This window comes from Rattus norvegicus, chromosome 1 (assembly GCF_021556685.1).
Source record: "Rattus norvegicus strain SHRSP/BbbUtx chromosome 1, alternate assembly SHRSP_T2T, whole genome shotgun sequence".
Lineage (NCBI taxonomy): Eukaryota > Metazoa > Chordata > Mammalia > Rodentia > Muridae > Rattus > Rattus norvegicus.
This window is the reverse complement of record NC_141534.1, coordinates 246,579,688-246,596,200: the sequence shown is the minus strand read 5'-3', so window position 1 is coordinate 246,596,200 and position 16,513 is coordinate 246,579,688. Positions and strand designations below refer to the sequence as shown.

The 16,513-nt window shown below is 42.6% G+C and overlaps 1 protein-coding gene and 1 long non-coding RNA gene across 4 annotated transcripts in view; one reads left to right on the top strand and one right to left on the bottom strand.

Annotated features, from left to right (window-relative positions):
* Nucleotides 1–261: 261 nt before the first annotated feature.
* Nucleotides 262–11,834, bottom strand: LOC134485230 (uncharacterized). Its single transcript, XR_015653255.1, has 2 exons — nt 11,772–11,834; nt 262–3,650 (listed from the first exon to the last, which is right to left on the bottom strand). It is a non-coding gene; the product is annotated as an uncharacterized LOC134485230 (long non-coding RNA).
* The window catches only part of Ankrd1 (ankyrin repeat domain 1), an 18,760-nt gene continuing 13,738 nt past the window's right edge, over nt 11,492–16,513 (top strand). The window contains exons 1-2 of one of the 3 annotated variants that reach the window (XM_087642622.1): nt 11,587–11,841; nt 13,058–13,175. Coding sequence is in view for 1 of the 3 variants with exons in the window: in XM_087642549.1 (XP_087498675.1) it covers nt 11,582–11,674 (93 nt within the window). In the remaining 2 variants the exon portion in view is untranslated. Of the gene's footprint in view, nt 11,842–13,057; nt 13,176–16,513 lie in introns of all 3 variants that reach the window. The other 2 variants (XM_087642549.1, XM_087642577.1) reach the window with 2 other exon arrangements.

The window sequence follows — 16,513 nt, the reverse complement described above, 5'->3', positions numbered from 1 at the left end:
AAGTGCACATTTCTGGGGTTACTCCAAAGCTCTGCCTATTATACAGGAAGTCAGCCAACCATAGCTTCCTCAGAAAACAAAATGACATGTTTTTTTGTCTCTCTAGGTTCATCCCAGAGCAGCTCAACCTCACCACCTATGTGCAAGAAGGGAAAGAGGTTTTGTAAGTTATTTTCAGATCTTGTCCAAATCTTAGGCTACTAGCCAAGTAACACAACATTCAGACAACTGGGGCTTAGGATAAAGTTCAGAGCAAACCACAGAATTCAGCAGCATTTAATGGTGAGCTTTTGCTCTATCAAATCATTTGTTTTCAGACGAGAATGCAGCTCACGTAAAGTGTCTAGTAGCACAAAGTCCTATGTTAAACCCACAGCCCTATGTAAGCTGGGCAGAGTGGTACACGGTTGCAATCCTGATGCTTCAAAGGTAGAGGCAGGAGGATCGAAAGTTAAACATAATTCTTACGTTGCATATCAGATTTGCCAGCCTGGAATATATGATAGATACATTGCCTATAAATAAATAAGTAAATATATAATGAGGGGCTGAAGGGACGGCTCTGTGGTGAACAGTACTTGATGCTTTTGCAGAGGATTTTAGTTGGTTCCTAACACCCACAGCAAGGTAGCTTGCAACTCCTCCTCCTCCAGAGAGTACAGTGCCCTCTTCCAGCCTCTGTGGGCACCTGTACTTGTGTGTACACACACACATATGCATGCACACTGAAAATAAAGTATTGTTTAAAAGTTATTTATTCTATATGTGTTATTTAAATATGTTATCTGGGGAAATGTGGCCATTCATAAGAATAAAGGTTAATATTAGGTTCTCAAAGTCAATTTTTTTCAAAGACAGACATTAAAATGATTTTTTTTTCTTAAATGGAAGTTAAGTAAACAAGTGATCTAGAAGAGGGTTAGCTGACTAGGTAGGAGATCACCAGAAGACAACAAGAGATGTTAAGAAAAGAGGTGTTGGACTGGAGAGATGGCTCAGCAGTTAAGAGCACTGACTGCTCTTCCAGAGGTCCTGAGTTCAATTCCCAGCAACCACATGGTGGCTCACAACCATCTGTAATGAGATCTGATGCCCTCTTCTGGTGTGCATGAAGACAGCTACAGTGTACTTATATGTAATAAATGAATAAATCTTTAAAAAAAAAAGAAAAGAAAAGGAGTGTTGTGTGTGGCAGGCAAAAGGTCACATGTGACCTGGGTACTATATAGGCAGAGGCAGGTGAATCTCTGTGAGTTTGAGGCCAGCCTAATTTATATCAAGAGTTCCCAACTAGCCAGAGCTACAGTGAGACACTGACCGACTGACTGACTGACTGAATACATACATACATACATACATACATACATACATACATACATACATACATGGCATGTGACATGGCTACAGGATGTCCGAGGACACAGGAGAGGAAGGAAGATGGGCAAGAAACAGGGAGAAACAACAAATACAATTTTTGATCAAAAATGCTATGATGAAGTCTAATTCTTTGTAAGCTAATACAAGGTTTAAAAACAAATTAATAGAACCCATGAAAACATATTCTCTGTCATGCATAGCAGAACACCTGAAACTTACTTACGTCATTGAAAGCATGACTGACTTTCTTCCTGAACCTTGGCTGAGCATCCCGACTTGTTCATCTATGTTTCACTATTGTGTACATGTTAGGCTGAAGAACTGTCTGTGCATAGAACGGTGGTTGGAAATGACTGTACAGGACTGGATAAGAAATGTATCCAATCCTACAAGACCACCACCCCATAGATTTTCAGATCCCTCATGTAGATCACCATAGTGCCTGCATAGGACCGGTGTACTCTCCCACACTCTTAATTAATCTATAATTACTTTTATCTAATACAGTGTAAATGCTAATGCCAGTTGTTTGCTTCTGTCATTTAGGGGTTGATGGTAAGAAAAACACTCTGTATATGCTCAGCCCTGACGCACTTATTTTTCTAATGTGTTCATTCTACGGTTACCAAGGATACAGAAGGCAGACTGTATTTAGGTCTTGATTGCCACACGGTCTTTGTAGCCAATACTCACATCTGTCTTATAACACAGAAGTGACTGCAGACAATGCCTGAACAGCATGTGTTCAACCTTACAGAGCTTTATTTGTGGATTCTACAACTTAAACTGCATCCTATCTTTGTGTGTCCTGGAATATGGGTTTTCTAACTATGAAGGCTGTAAATATATACAGCTTTCATATGTGTATATATATTGATATGTACTTACATATTTAGACATATGTATATATTACATATATACATATGAAATAAAAAAATCTAGGTAACAAACTATACAAGAACAGGCATTAAGTCCCATTTGTCTGCTAACTGAGGAGTTCACCCATAAGCTTCCTGGTTGCTGCACCAACTATGGTCTCCTCCATAAAGACTCTTGTCTTCCAGGATTCTGGAAGCTTCTGTTCCTAGTCTTTAGGCAGCATTCTAAGATGAGGAAGAGGAAGCTTCCAAACTTTTGAGATCAGAGCTCTGGCCCTCACTCAGCATGGCCATAACATTCTGATTCAGGGAAAGCCATGAGTCTGACTCAGAGAGGAAAGGACCTGACTATTCCTCTTGCTAAGAGGCATAGCACAATGTTATGCTGACTATTTCTGTCTCCTATAGTGAGTGAATGTCACCAATTGAGTTCTGTCCTCTCTTCCATTTCTACATTAAAGTTTTAAGATCTAATGCCTCAGAGTTTGATTTTTCAAAACAGAGTTGAAGCATATATGATTGGTTAATATGAAGTCATTCCAGACTCCTTTGACCCAAATCAACATGACTAAGCAGAAAGGGCATTTGCAGAAGATGCACAGACAAGGAAATGACCTTTGAACCATAGGTACAGATGGAAGTGATGCAGTTACAAGTCAGGAACATGGAATCTTGATAGTTTGTTAACATTGGTAGCACTCCTAGAAGAAAGGATCACATATGGCTTGAATACTAGAAAATTGCTTTCCCTTAGTCCTCAAAGGTTGGAAACCATCCTCAAGGTCTCACTAAGTAAGAGCTTCCTCTGTGGAGAAAGATCTATTCCCCATAACCCTCCATGTGTCTTGCCTAGGCTGACCTCAAATGCTTGGCATTAAGCAATTCTCCTGCTTCAGCCTCCTAAGTAACTGCTCCTTAAATCCTTATAATGCTTTCCTTGTATGAGTCTGTATTCAGATTTTCTCTTCTTAGGACATCAGTCACATTGAATTAGAGTCGTCCCTGGTGGCTTCATATAACTTAACCCTTTAACTACTTTATCTCCAAATAAGTTCACATTCTAAAGCTTGAGGGATTGGGATTTCAAAATAAGAATTTTATAGAGATGTCGTTCAACCTGCAACAGGCAGAAACCCGTAGAAAAGGCCTTCTTCATTGATGCTCTCGGAAAGAAACAACTCTGGTCACGCCTTGTTTTCATACTTCCAGTCCCTGAACTTTGAGAAGAAATTCCGGTTGATTGGAATTGCAATGTGTGGTCTTGGTCGTGGCAGGCTAAGAATCTAGCAGTGATGAGGATTGTTTCTGCACGATCTAGAACTGCAGCCAGGAACCCATGGCTGGTTTTGCCACATTGACGATTTGAAGTTTAGAAGTAGATGCTTGCATTCACATCTGTTGATAGATTAAAGATATTCTATAAGTCACTTAGAGATTTTACAGACTCCGTCAGCTGGGAGTCCTCAGTTTGCGTGTGTACAAAAGAAAATTCCAGGCAATAATACTCATGATCTTAATTTACACCCCTCTCCCCCTCACACCCATGAAAAGATAAATTGAAGCAAACCAACAGCCAGAAACCAAAATATTCAGGGCTCAGAAAGTGGCATTTGATCACATCTGGTGTTATTTCATTTAATAACTTGGGGGGTTAAAAATGCATGACTTTTGTAAACCCAGTAAATTCCAGTCATAGATCACTCACTGGAGCTGGGCTATGCGAATGCCTCCAATCTCTTTGCCCTTGGCCTGATCCTCTTTCCAGTGACTGCTCGTTATTTTTACATAACCCAGAGAAGCAATGCTATGTGTTTTAATTACTATGTAGAGCTGTTTGTGAGTTTTGCTTTTTTTTTCACATATCTATTCTCATCTTTTTCTTGCACAGCAGAATTTATTAATTCAGTCTATGGATAAGTGTGTTGACTTTCATGAGCACTTATAATCAATTCAACTGCTTGACCTCACCATCAGATCCTAAGCTCAGTTATGGAACAAAGGCTTCTCAGGACTTAAATCCAGTTGAACAGAATCAAAATATCAGATATTGCTCTAACTTGTTGCTGTGGGTTAAATATGGTATAATACCTCATACAGAGGAGCCAGAATTATGCAATTTTAATCTAACTATGATATTTAAAGATGATGCCTTTGGGAGATCGATAGGATTAGACAAGAATTGGGTAGATCTTTCAATGCTAAATTTTGTTGGACTTCTAAGAAGAGACAGACCAGAACACACACACACACACACTTCCAGTCTCCCACTCTATTATGTCGTGTGTGTGTGTGTGTGTGTGTGTGTGTGTGTGTGTATGCAGGTATTCTTGCCTCGAAGCATGAGTAGAGGTGAGAAGACAATTTGGGGGAGTTGTCTTCTCCCCTCCTTTCACGTTAGAATCAGAGAGTCAATACAAGTCATCAGACTTGGTAACAAGTGTCTTAATGAGATGAACCATCTTGCTGGACCCACAGCTGGGCTTAATTCAAATCAGGAGTGGATACAAGGTCAGGCAAAGCCAAGAAGAGTCTATAGATGAGAAAGATAATGTTTTCAGTTAACACCGGACAGTTCATGGTTGTAAGAAAAACAGGGTATAACTCTTTAAAGACAGGAGGATTAGCCAAGGATGGGTGGGAATGGAGGAAGCAGTGCTGGTGACAATAAACAGAAGGCAGGAGGAAGAGGGTTCTAGCCTTGGTGAAGGCTGGGTATTTCGGGATTGCTCTCCCTCCATTGTGGGCACACCCCAGCTCAGGTTGATCACTACCGTCCAACTACCTAACACAATAAGAGACTATGAAATGTTCGGGGGTGTGCACAAGCATGAGAAGCCTGAGTTTCATGTTTTAAATGTTAAGGCAAGTGATCTGGACTTTTGAAACTACTGGATTTTTCTGTCTTTGCTTTGTTTGCTTGTTTATGGGGAGAGGGAGTGTTGTGTCTCTGTTCATTTGTTATTCTTGCCTATGCCATTAACTCTTGAGAGAATATATCAAAATTCCCGAATGTCTGAAGTGGGCCCCCATTTACCTTTCTGCAGAATGGTGAGGTTGCACAAAGCAATGACAGATTCGTGGCAAGAGTGCTGCTCCCAGTTCTGACGCTCTTTCACAGGCTTTACCAATCCCAACACCTCTCTTGCTAAATAGCAACACATTCTGGGACAACTCCTGTTGACGATGCTCCCACCCAGTCATGATCCATTGACCAAGATGGCGGACAAAGATACTTAATGAGTATTGGGCTGGGAGTCAGCCCCATCTTAGACCCAAGTCTCAACTCTGATGGCTGCCATGTGCTTTTGAGCAAACCCCCCCCCCCCAGCTCTTAGTTTCCTTTTCTGTTAAAAATCTAAAAATAACCCCTTCTTATGTAGTTCTCAAAATGGCTTTGCAAATGGTTTGGAATTTCAGAACAATTCTTGCTCCTATGGTCTCTAAAGTCTTGCATAGAGGGTGTGCTGTGGAGATAGCCTGTAGAGGCCCAGAAGAAGGTAATCAGGTGACATTTGTCGCCAGTTCTCCCTCTAGCTTCATTCGGGACAGGGAGTTTAGCCACGAGCATGGGATTTGAAAGCTCAGATGGCAAAGTTAGCATGCCAGTGTTTGACTCTCAGATCTCTCGGTGTAGAGAAAGTTATTCTACAATATCGGACTCAGTTTCTTTCTCTGTAAAAAAATGGAAATAGATTAAAGAGTTGTACTGAGGTTCTTTTTTTTTTTTAAGGATTTTATTCATTTATTGAATGTGAGTACACTGTCACTAGCTTCAGACACACCAGAAGAGGGCATCAGATCCCATTAGAGATGGTTGTGAGCCACCATGTGACAAGTGGCCATCGATGCTATCAAACAGGCAGGGCTGGGGAAAGGCATATCATATTGTTTAGAAATTGTCCCAGATGGGAATGTTCACATTCCACACAGCCTTACTGAAGACTTTAAAACCTTTTATAATTAATTTCATGAGCCATGAATTGAAGGGGAAAATATCCCTGCTTTTCTGGCTTGGATTTCCCTAGAAAAATTATAAAAAAGATAACAGAAAGCAAGGAATGGGGGCCTGGGACGATATACCAGTGGTTACCACACCAGTGGTTAAAGCACTTGCTGTGAAAGCTGAAGACCTGAGTTTGGATCCCCAGAACCACATAAAAGGACCTGATGGCGGCATGACCCTTAATCCCAACACTGAGGATTGGGAAAGAGAGCCTGGGACATCAGATGCTCACTGGCAAGCCAGTCAAGCCCAAATGGTGACAGGGAGGTTCAGCGAGGGCACTGTCTTTAAAAATATGATGGTGAGTTCAGCACAGTGGTGCATGCCTTTAATCCCAGCACTTGGGAAGCAGGGGTGGGCAGATCTCTGAGAGTTCAAGGTCAGCCTTGTCAGCAAAGTGAGTTCTAGGACATATATATGGTGAGACCATGCATCATAGTTGCCATCATCATCGTTGTCATCATCGTCATCATCATCATCACTGTCATCATCATTGACAATGACGAGGATGACAACGACGATGTCAGCATCATCAACAACAACAAGATTATCATCATCAACCGGGAGGAACAACAACAACAACACCTAATATTGTCCTCATGCTCGCACGCGCGCACACACAGTAATAATAATGAAAAAAAATACTGCTCTGAATCCTCTCTCCCATGTCCTACAACAGCAGATCGCTATCCTCTGTGGCTGAGGTTGGCTCAGTTCACTCAGAAGGTTTTCCGTAGAGCCTAACGTCTGTGTTCTTCGAGCTCGGTTTATCAAAGCTCTTCACTAAAAAGGTCGCTTCCTCATCCGTCCATTGGGAGTTTGTCAGGTAGCCTCTCATTCAAAGATCACCAGGAAAAGATGCTTCTCATGTGGGTTAACTCTCAGGCAAATGAGATTCTCCTTTATCCTTCCCTCCGTGAAACGAGAAATCGCAGTGTTCTAGAATGTTCATGGCTCTAGCTGCGGCAGGAAATAGTAGGAATTTTTTTGACATTTCAGAACCCTGAAGTAGCCAATTTCTTTGGTCCTCCTTTCAAAAAGTGAATGCGTCAGAAAAGAAAATCTTGGGGTTGGGGATTTAGCTCAGTGGTAGCGCGCTTGCCTAGCAAGCGCAAGGCCCTGGGTTCAGTCCCCAGCTCCGGAAAAAAAAGAAAAAAAAAAAAAAAAAGAAAAAAAAAAGAAAAAAAGAAGAAAAGAAAATCTTTCAGTAGTTTCATTGTTGTACCTGCTTTAATAATCTAAGGGTTGCTAAGGAACATGGGAAGAGCAGAGCAAAGTGATCGCAAGAGAGGCAGGAACGCAAATGGATGTGGAATGGAAAACTGACCGCATTACACCAAGAGGCAGCTGTCAGCAGAAAGCCTTTGCTGCCTTTTATAAACAGGGCTCTGGCTGCATCTCTTTTCCTTTCTGACCCGCTGTGTCTGGATTTCAGCGGACCAGTGTCTCTGACAACCCTTTGTTTCCTTAGTTCTGAGCAGAAGGCAAGCATTGCTTGTCTGCCACGGTCTCAGCCCCGACTGAGACCTCTGACCATATTTGGGCTTCTTTAATGCTCACTCCATCAACAGAAAATGCGCTGTGCAGCGGCAGGCAGCAGCCACAGCCAACACAGACAGCAAGGAAAGGAAGGCGGGAGATGGAGAAATGATGAATAAAAGGGCAGACAGCCTGGAGGGTAGAAATCCAGTGAGTCCCACTGGAGAGCAAAGAATATCCTCATCAGGGGTCCAAAGGACGTGGGACCCAAAGACCACCATGCAGATCATCGAGAAGGAAAGGCCAATTAAGGAGTAGACAGACACTTGAGTTTAATATCTGCTTATTCACCCACATAGGCACATTTATATATGACGTGTGTGTCCTCAACCTACTCATACATCAGAAAAATAAAAATAAAGTAAATAACACACACACACACACACACACACACACTCACACACACACACACACACACAACATGCTGGCAGCCACAGCAACATCTGAAGCCCTGTTGGCACAGAGTTTGGACAGGATGATTTGCTTTTTGTGTGTAATTTGTCTATACAACATGAGGTACCAATGAGCTCAACCACACGAATACCCCTTCCAATACCAAGATCCAGTCTCACTCTTGCTGGAAATTTCAGCTCACATGTGCAAAGTTCTACTTAGCATGTCAACTCTTTTCCCTAAATTGTGGTACATTTAGCTAAGATGTAGTACCTTCCTAGTTGAGTTTTATTTTCTGTCTTGATTTCCAGTTTTGGGTCAGGAGAGGGTTCAGTTTTCTGGTGTGAATTCTTTCTCTGGAATCATGCCTTGTAGTCCTGAAACTATCTAGCTCTTAATCCCTCAGTGTTCCAATAACTTGTCTTTTTTTTTTTTTTTTATGCTGGAATTAGTTTGTTAGAGAAACCCTATGGCATAAGTCCTTCCCACTGCCACCCCTTTAAGAATCTCAAGTGCTGGAGATTTCCTGAAGGGACACTCCAAGAACCTTCTGGGGCGTTGTCCCATTCCTTCGGATGCCATGGTGACTCTTGTGATTTATTTGTTTCAACGCTTCCCTGATGTAAAATATTCATAAGCATAAATAACTCCTCCCCACAAGACCCCAGAACTTTCCAATCTGCAAATCTGGGCCTGAGCTCCCTGCTTTAAATAAACTGCAGACAGATTTTTCCAGGGGAAGACACGGCAAGTTCCTGTTGGGCTAAAGCAGTACCTTTTACTGTATTTACTCCTTCTTAGGATGCCTGGCTATACGGATTTGGCAGATATTTTGATGCCGCGTTGTTTAGTGTGCAAAAATGCATTGCTACAAGAATACAGTTCTTTAGGACTGTACCTTCTCTCATTGCTCTAGGAATTACTTTGGCTTTGGATTTATGCTGTCTGGTACTATTGTGGTCCTTTCTATATATTTTAGTATGGTTTATATGCTATCTCCTTCCAGCACTTTCCCTTTTGCTTTTCCTTTTCTTTTTTTCTTTTTCCTTTTTTTAAGACAAGAGTTTCACTTGTACATCATGCTGACCTCAGTTGCATGGCCTCCTGCCTCAGCTTCCCGAATGCTGGGATCACAGGTGTGAGCCACCAAGCCTTCCTGGCCTCAGCCCTCTCTGTCTTCAACCTTCCGGTTTTCATTCTGTCATAAGCGTGTCTCCCATAAATAGCATAGGGCTGGGTTTTCATTGTTTTACAGTAAACCAGAGTGTCCTTTTGGTGTTTTTAAAATAACTAGTTTGTCATTCATTTTTCCTCTTGGTTTTTGCTGCAGTACGCATATGAGACCCATTGTTTTTCCCTTTGTAAGTGTGCAGTTGAGCAAGGGTTCAAGTCCTGATATGCTACTGTCACTACCATGCACCTCCTTAATTCGACACATGGTGAGAGCAAGCTCCCTAGTCCAAGCCCTGACTCCCCTCTTCTCCAGTCTTTGACTCCTTCCTACCACTGTGCTTCCTGACCCCATGTTGTATCATATGCTGGAATAACCTTCCTTCCAAAGGCTGAATAACATGTGATTGTGTACAAATATGACACGATGCTCTTCCACGTATCTCTTGCTAGACACTTGGGATGCTTCTGCATGTTAGCCCAGGCGCTATAAAAACGGGTGTGTATCTGTTCAAGGGGCTGAGAGTAAGAATTGCAGAGGACCAGGGTTTGATTCGCAGCACTACACAGTGGCTCTCAGCAGTCTGTCACTCCAGTCTTAGAGCATTTGACACCTTTGTTTTGCTTTTCTGTCATCAGGCACATATGCAGTGCATGTACCTACATGCAGTCAAAACACCCATACATGTAACTAATAAAGTATTTAAAAATAAGCAGAGATTCTAAAACAAGTATCTGTTCAAATCCTGTTTTTAATCATCATAGGTTTATAGCCGGAGGTAGAATTGCTGGTCCCTAAGATTAGCTGTCACCTTAAGAGGCTTATTCAACTCATTCATATTTAGGAATTTATAAATAGATGCTATATTCCTCCCACTCCAATTCATATATTTACATTTTTATTTATTATTGGTGTGTTCTACTGTGTGTGTGCCAATGTGTGTGTGATTTTATACACATACTTGAGTTTATGTGTTTACACGTATGTGTGTGTGATGTGTGTATGTGTTTACATATGTGTGTGTATGTGTGGTATGTGTGTTTACATGTGTGTGTGGTATGTGTGTGTTTACATGTGTGTATGTGTGTACATGTGTGTACATGTGTGTGGTGTGTGTGTCTGTGTGTGATATGTGTCTGTTTACATGTGTGTATGTGTGTACATGTGTGTGGTGTGTGTGTGTCTGTGTGTGGTATGTGTGTGTTTACATGTGTGTTTACATGTGTGTATATGTGTGTGTATGTGTGGTGTGTGTGGTATGTGTGTGTTTGCATGTGTGTGTATGTGTGTTTACATGTGTGTGTATGTACACACACGCATGTGTACATGTGCTATGGCACACATGTGGCTGTCAGAGGGCAGGTTTATGCAGTCAGTCCTCTTCTTCACCTTTACATAGTTTGCATAAATCAAACCCGAGTCATCAGACATGGACAGCTAGTCCCTCTACCTGCTGAGTCCATCTGACTGGCTCCCTTTGGTCATTTATTTCCTCATGTATATACTGGTTATTGCCTTGTTCTCAGATGCAGGATCTTTTGTTTGTAACCATGGTGATGCTGATTCCCAGCCGGAGTGCACCTTTAGATACAAAGTCTGAAAGGAACCTTGTCTCTTCAGTCAATAAAGGCAGAGCTGGACAAAGCTTGCTGGTTAGTGAAGGCCACTAGGCAGGAGTCAGCTTGACTTTGAGTTGTAGCTCCTCCCTTCACATTCACTTGCAGTGTAAGTTTGAGTATTTAATTAGCCTCTGCAGCTGTGAATTCCCTCATTTGTAATGCTACCAGCATGAAGGAAGAGCTCACCTGCAGGAGAAAGCACTTCCCCCATTGCTCTAGGCTCAGTTCAGGATCTGAGCCATGTCTATAAAAAACAAAACAAACAAACAAAACCCAACCACAACAACAAACAAAAACAACAACGATAATCCCGCCAAGCATCCCCTTCCTTTTGTGGCTGCTTCCCTTTCAGAGCTGGGGTCTGGCTGGTATGCAGAAGGCATGTGAGCTATGTAATCTGCTTGTCCCCATGAGAGGAGGCAAGTGGCAGGCCATTGGTTGAAGCACATCCGGGAGAACTGGGGTGGGTCTTGGAATTCCCAGATAAGGAAGTGCTAATCGGTCTGAGGGCTTCTGCTGTTGGAGAAGAGGCAGACTCTTGGTGGCTCTGAGGGCCACCAAATAAGGAAGGACATCCTTTTTCTCCACCTTATCTGTGTGCATGTTAGTGGGCAGAGCAACTTCCTCATTCATGGCAGCATCCCCAAACATGGCTTGGAAGGGACGAAGGTGCTGCAAAAAGCCGAGAGATAAAGTAAGGAAACTAACAAATCAAAGCTCCGTTTGGTGTTTTGTATGATTTCTAGCCTCCTCTTCTTTCTTACCTTCTCCTGTCGCCATACCTCACTTACCTAGAAAAGAGGACAGCTGTCCTGCCCCAAAGCTCCGTGGATCCTGCCCCGTCCAGTGTGTCTAGCCCAGGTTGGTGATTCTGATCTGTTGCCAAACCAAACTGGCTCCCCGGGGAGCCATCTGGTAGTGTTTCCAGGGGTCATTTCCTCGCCAAGCATTCCTTTTCAGTGAGCCGACATTTTTTCATCCCTGGTAAACAACCCCAGCCTGCCGGCGGCTGAGATAGGTGCTTGGCTCAGTAAATTCCTTTGTGAAACCTAAGATCCTTGTCTCCAGAGAGCAGAGATCCCCCAGGGGCTTCAGGCTTCCTCCTCACTGAATGATCCGCCCCTGGCACCCGGAGAGGCTGTGCCTGCAAAACTGACTCTTCTCTTTCTTGGGTGAATTCAGTTTAGAAGGCTGGGGCAGGCTCCTTCCGTGGGAAATCATTGTGCTGTCACCCTTGCAGATCTACACAGGAAAAGTGACAAAACTAGGGTGCGGGGGGAGGGGCAGAGTTAAAAGGTTCTGAACCCAGTCGCTATTAGAAGGTGAATGGTAAATCCAATCCCCAGGGAGACTGGGAAGGCTGTGCCTCAAAAGTGCCTAAACTAGAGGATTAGAGGTGGGGCACCAGAAAATGAATTCCATCACTTGGAAGGCAGAGGCAGGCTGATGTCCGTGAGTTCAAGGCCACCACCCTAGTCTAAATAATGAGAATCTGTTTAATAAAAGGGTGCAGGCAAAGGAAAATAAATAGAGAAAAAGTTGATTGTGTACTCATACGTCCCCTGTTGCTCTCCTCTATTATCTTCCTTCCTGGGCTTTTTTTTTCCCCTTCACTTTAGCAGCTTCTTAATGTGTATTTTCTTGGGCTGAGGAGATGGCTCTGTTAAAATGCTCCCTGATCTCTCAGAGGATCTGAGTTCGGTTTCCAGCATTTATCTGGTGGCTCACGACCACCTGAAACTCAGTTCCAGGGGACCTAATGCCTCTTCTGCATTCCCCGAGCACTGTCCACACATGGAGATTCCCACAAAACAGTGAATTCATAAATAAATCTTTACGATACACAGTTCCTTAAGCCAGAGTTTGGAAGGGACTTGGTAAGTCATCACCTGGTGGAATCTCAGAAAACTCACTTTAAAAAATACCATTGTGGTAGAATGAAATGTAGACAGAACTCAGCTCCACCCTTTGCACTGGGGGTAATGTATTTCATGGTCCCCCAAGGGCCAATAGTCAATGTTTCCCTGAATGTAGAGTGATTGGCTGAGCTGTGTGTTCTGTCCTTGAACTGCCATAGAAATACTCCCCACACCGTTTCCAGTGTCATGGAGTGACAAGAAAACAGGTCGTGACAAAGCTCTTCTGGTCCAAGATGTCTTTTTCTACCTCTGCTCAGCTGGCCTGCCATACCAAAGGTACAACACCCAGAAATGTGTGGCTTTGGAGCCTCTAAGGAAACAGGTGCTGGCTTTTGTAAGAACAGACTAGCTGCTCGCTTGTTTGTCCCTTCCATCAATTTTTTTAATTTTATGTATATGAGTACACTGTCACTGTCATCAGATACAACAGAACTGAGCATCGGATCCCGTTACAGATGGTTGTGAGCCACCATGTGTTTGCTGAGAATTGAACTCAGGACCTCTGGAAGAGCAGTCAGTGCTCTTAACCGCTGAGCCATCTCTCCAGCTCCCCCGTGCTAAGTTTCTTTAGTTTAAATACTTAGTACCTTGTGGGTGTCAGGACCTCTGTAAGAACTCCGTGTTGAGAGGAACTAACCCTCTTGCTTTGGGGCACTCAAGCCCTAGGTTCCTATCTTACTAAAAAAAATAAATAAATAAATAAATAAATAAATAAATAAATAAATAAATAAATAAATAAATAAATTTTCAAACATGTAGAAAGTTGAAGGGAATTATAAAGAGCACCTACCAGCCCAGGCTTCACCATTCATTGATAGCTGGCGTTGGTGCGGTACGCATGCGCACTCAACTCCTTCCCCACTTTTCTTTTTCTGAAAGTTTAGAGCAAGTACCCCATTCCTAAGCCATCAGAATACATCTTGGAAGCCTAATATCATCCCTCATCACCCGCAAAACCACTATCTTGCTCAAGAAAGACTCTTTGGTTAGGTGGTGATGGCATGTTCTTTTATTCAGCACTTGGGAGGCAGAGGCAGGCTGCGGTGGTTTGAGTAGGAATGATTTCCCCATAGGTTCATGTGTGAATGCTTGGCCACCCTGGGCGGCTCACAGTTGTTTCTGCTGCCTGTGGATGAAGATGTAGAACTGTCAGCTCCTTCCCAATCACCTCAAGAACACGTTTTACGGCCTTTGTATTTTAAGTGACAGAATCTAGCAGTGGCTTCCGGCCTCCAGTTGCTTTGAATCTAGGACAATCCCTCTTTCACAATTCCTAGAACAGACCTTTTGAAGAGCCCACATTGGCTGGCCATGGAACGCCCTGCATGTTTGGCTTGCTATCAGGTTCAGGTTAGACATATTTGCAAGGATGTTACATAAGTAATAGCATGTGTCTCTTGCTGCCATATTTTCAGAAATTCATTGTTTTGGGAAATGCAACAAGGACAAGTTAAGAAAAACACACCTTGATGGAATTTGTCGTAATCTGTCTCAGGAGTTGCTTGTTTCAAACGTCTCAAATCAGGAAACTGGATGGGACAATAGCAAAGTCCCTTTTAGCTTCCAAAAACTAAGGCTCAACAGGAGCAGCCTCTGAGGAAAGGTTTGCTTCCGTGGAGGGTCTGTGGTAGTTCACATAGATATCATAGCAGGAACTTCAATCTTCAATCATTTCCCTGCTTTTGACTAACAGAAGTCATTGTAGGAAATGCTCAATGAACGCTGTTATGGTGTTATTTTTTCCTGGTGTTAGGACAAGACAAATAGACTAACCCCGGATTTAGGTAAGGCACAGGAAACTCGTGTCCCAGCTCTGAGGTGTCAGAAGTCTTAGTCCTTGGGCATTCTTTTTTTTTTTTTTTTTTTTTTTTTTGTTCTTTTTTTAGGAGCTGGGACCGAACCCAGGGCCTTGCGCTTCCTAGGCAAGCGCTCTACCACTGAGCTAAATCCCCAACCCCGTCCCTTGGGCATTCTTGATGATCCAAGGATAGACAATGTCTTGTCAGTTTCTCCTCTGATTGCAAAAATTTCTAGTGAAGATCGCCCACAGCAGTTTCTGTTTTATTTGGAAATTCCAAACTGCACCAAGACACCTTTTTTATTTTTTTTTTTATTTTTTGCAATAATCTTTCTTGAAGTCAAAAATTGCATTTTGAAAACTATTTCCTCCTCCTTTAATAAACGGCTAAGAATGTTAAGATTTTCTCCCTATGTTTGCAGTCACAGAAAGCATTTATCTCTCATCCCAAGCGGATGCCCTATGTAATTGGGTGTGAAGTAATTCCAAAGTCCCATCAGAATCTTTTCAGAGCGTTGCTATGACAATTGGACTTCTTTTGAAAAAATAATTTAAAGAAAAAAAAAAACCCAGCCCTGCTTCATTACCAATTCCCCGCCATTAACAATAAATTTGGCCTTTCAAAAAGTTGAGGGGGAATAATTATGCGATCCTGCTTTAACTGATTCTTCTTGAAGCTGTAATAGATAGTAAAGTCACCCTTATCACAGCCCGAGAAGGATGGTTCTTAAGGGTTTGCCTTTCTAAAACTATGGAAATTAGTGAAGAAGGCTAAACAATAACCTATTGTTTGGGGGAAAATATGAATTTTAATAGAAAGTCACAGGCAGCTCTCCTGACCCCTTATCAAAAAAGAAAGAGCTTTGGTGAGGTCACAGCCCAGACAATAAGGCAGGGGGCTGACAGTGGAACACCAGTAATCCCAGCCCTCAAGAGAATGAGGCACGGGGATCATGAGTTCAAGGCCAGTATGGGCCTCACAAGGAGACTCCTTCCTTCCCATCTTCCCTCCCTCCCTCCTTCTTTCCTTCCTTCCTTCCCTTTCTACTCTTCCTTTTCTCTTCTTCTCTACCCCCTCCCCGACCCCTGCTCTTTCTCCAATCTTTGAGCTACTTAGTAAACCTGGGAAGATAAATGTATCTAGAGTTATCACTATGGCTGATTTGATTTGTGTTCCAGACTGATGTCGATATTCTAATTCATTACAATAGAAACTGAGACTTTAAAAAAAAAACCTGAGATTGGAGGGATGTGGTGGTGTCTGCTCACTGGGCTAGTGAAAGCCCAATGTTCCACTGTTTGAACTTTGCAGATTCAACGTTGCTGACTATACACGGTGTTGGAGTCGGATCCCTAGAGCTCTTTTTTTTTTTTTTCAAAGTTCTATTTTTGTAATTCAGGGACTAGAAATTGTTAAAGGTATTTAGGAGGGTATAATGTAAAACCAACTGGAAGAAACAGAGTTTCTTGTCTCTTCATCTTCAACATGAACACACACACACACACACACACACACACACACACACACACACACACAGAGAGAGAGAGAGAGAGAGAGAGAGAGAGAGAGCTTCCGTCTTCTTTCCTCTTCCTTGACTTGAGGCAGATGAAGTTCCACAGCAATTTCCTTGAAGTAATTCAGCAAAACTATAAACCCACAAGGACAGAGGAGTCTGTTTCTTTTGTTGTTGTTATTGTTTAGTGTGTGTGTGTGTGTGTGTGTGTGTGTGTGTAGAAAACTGTCCAACACACAGTAGAGCTAAATAAATAGTAAATGGTAATTTTCTGTTTTTTTCTTTTTTTTCCCTTCACGCTG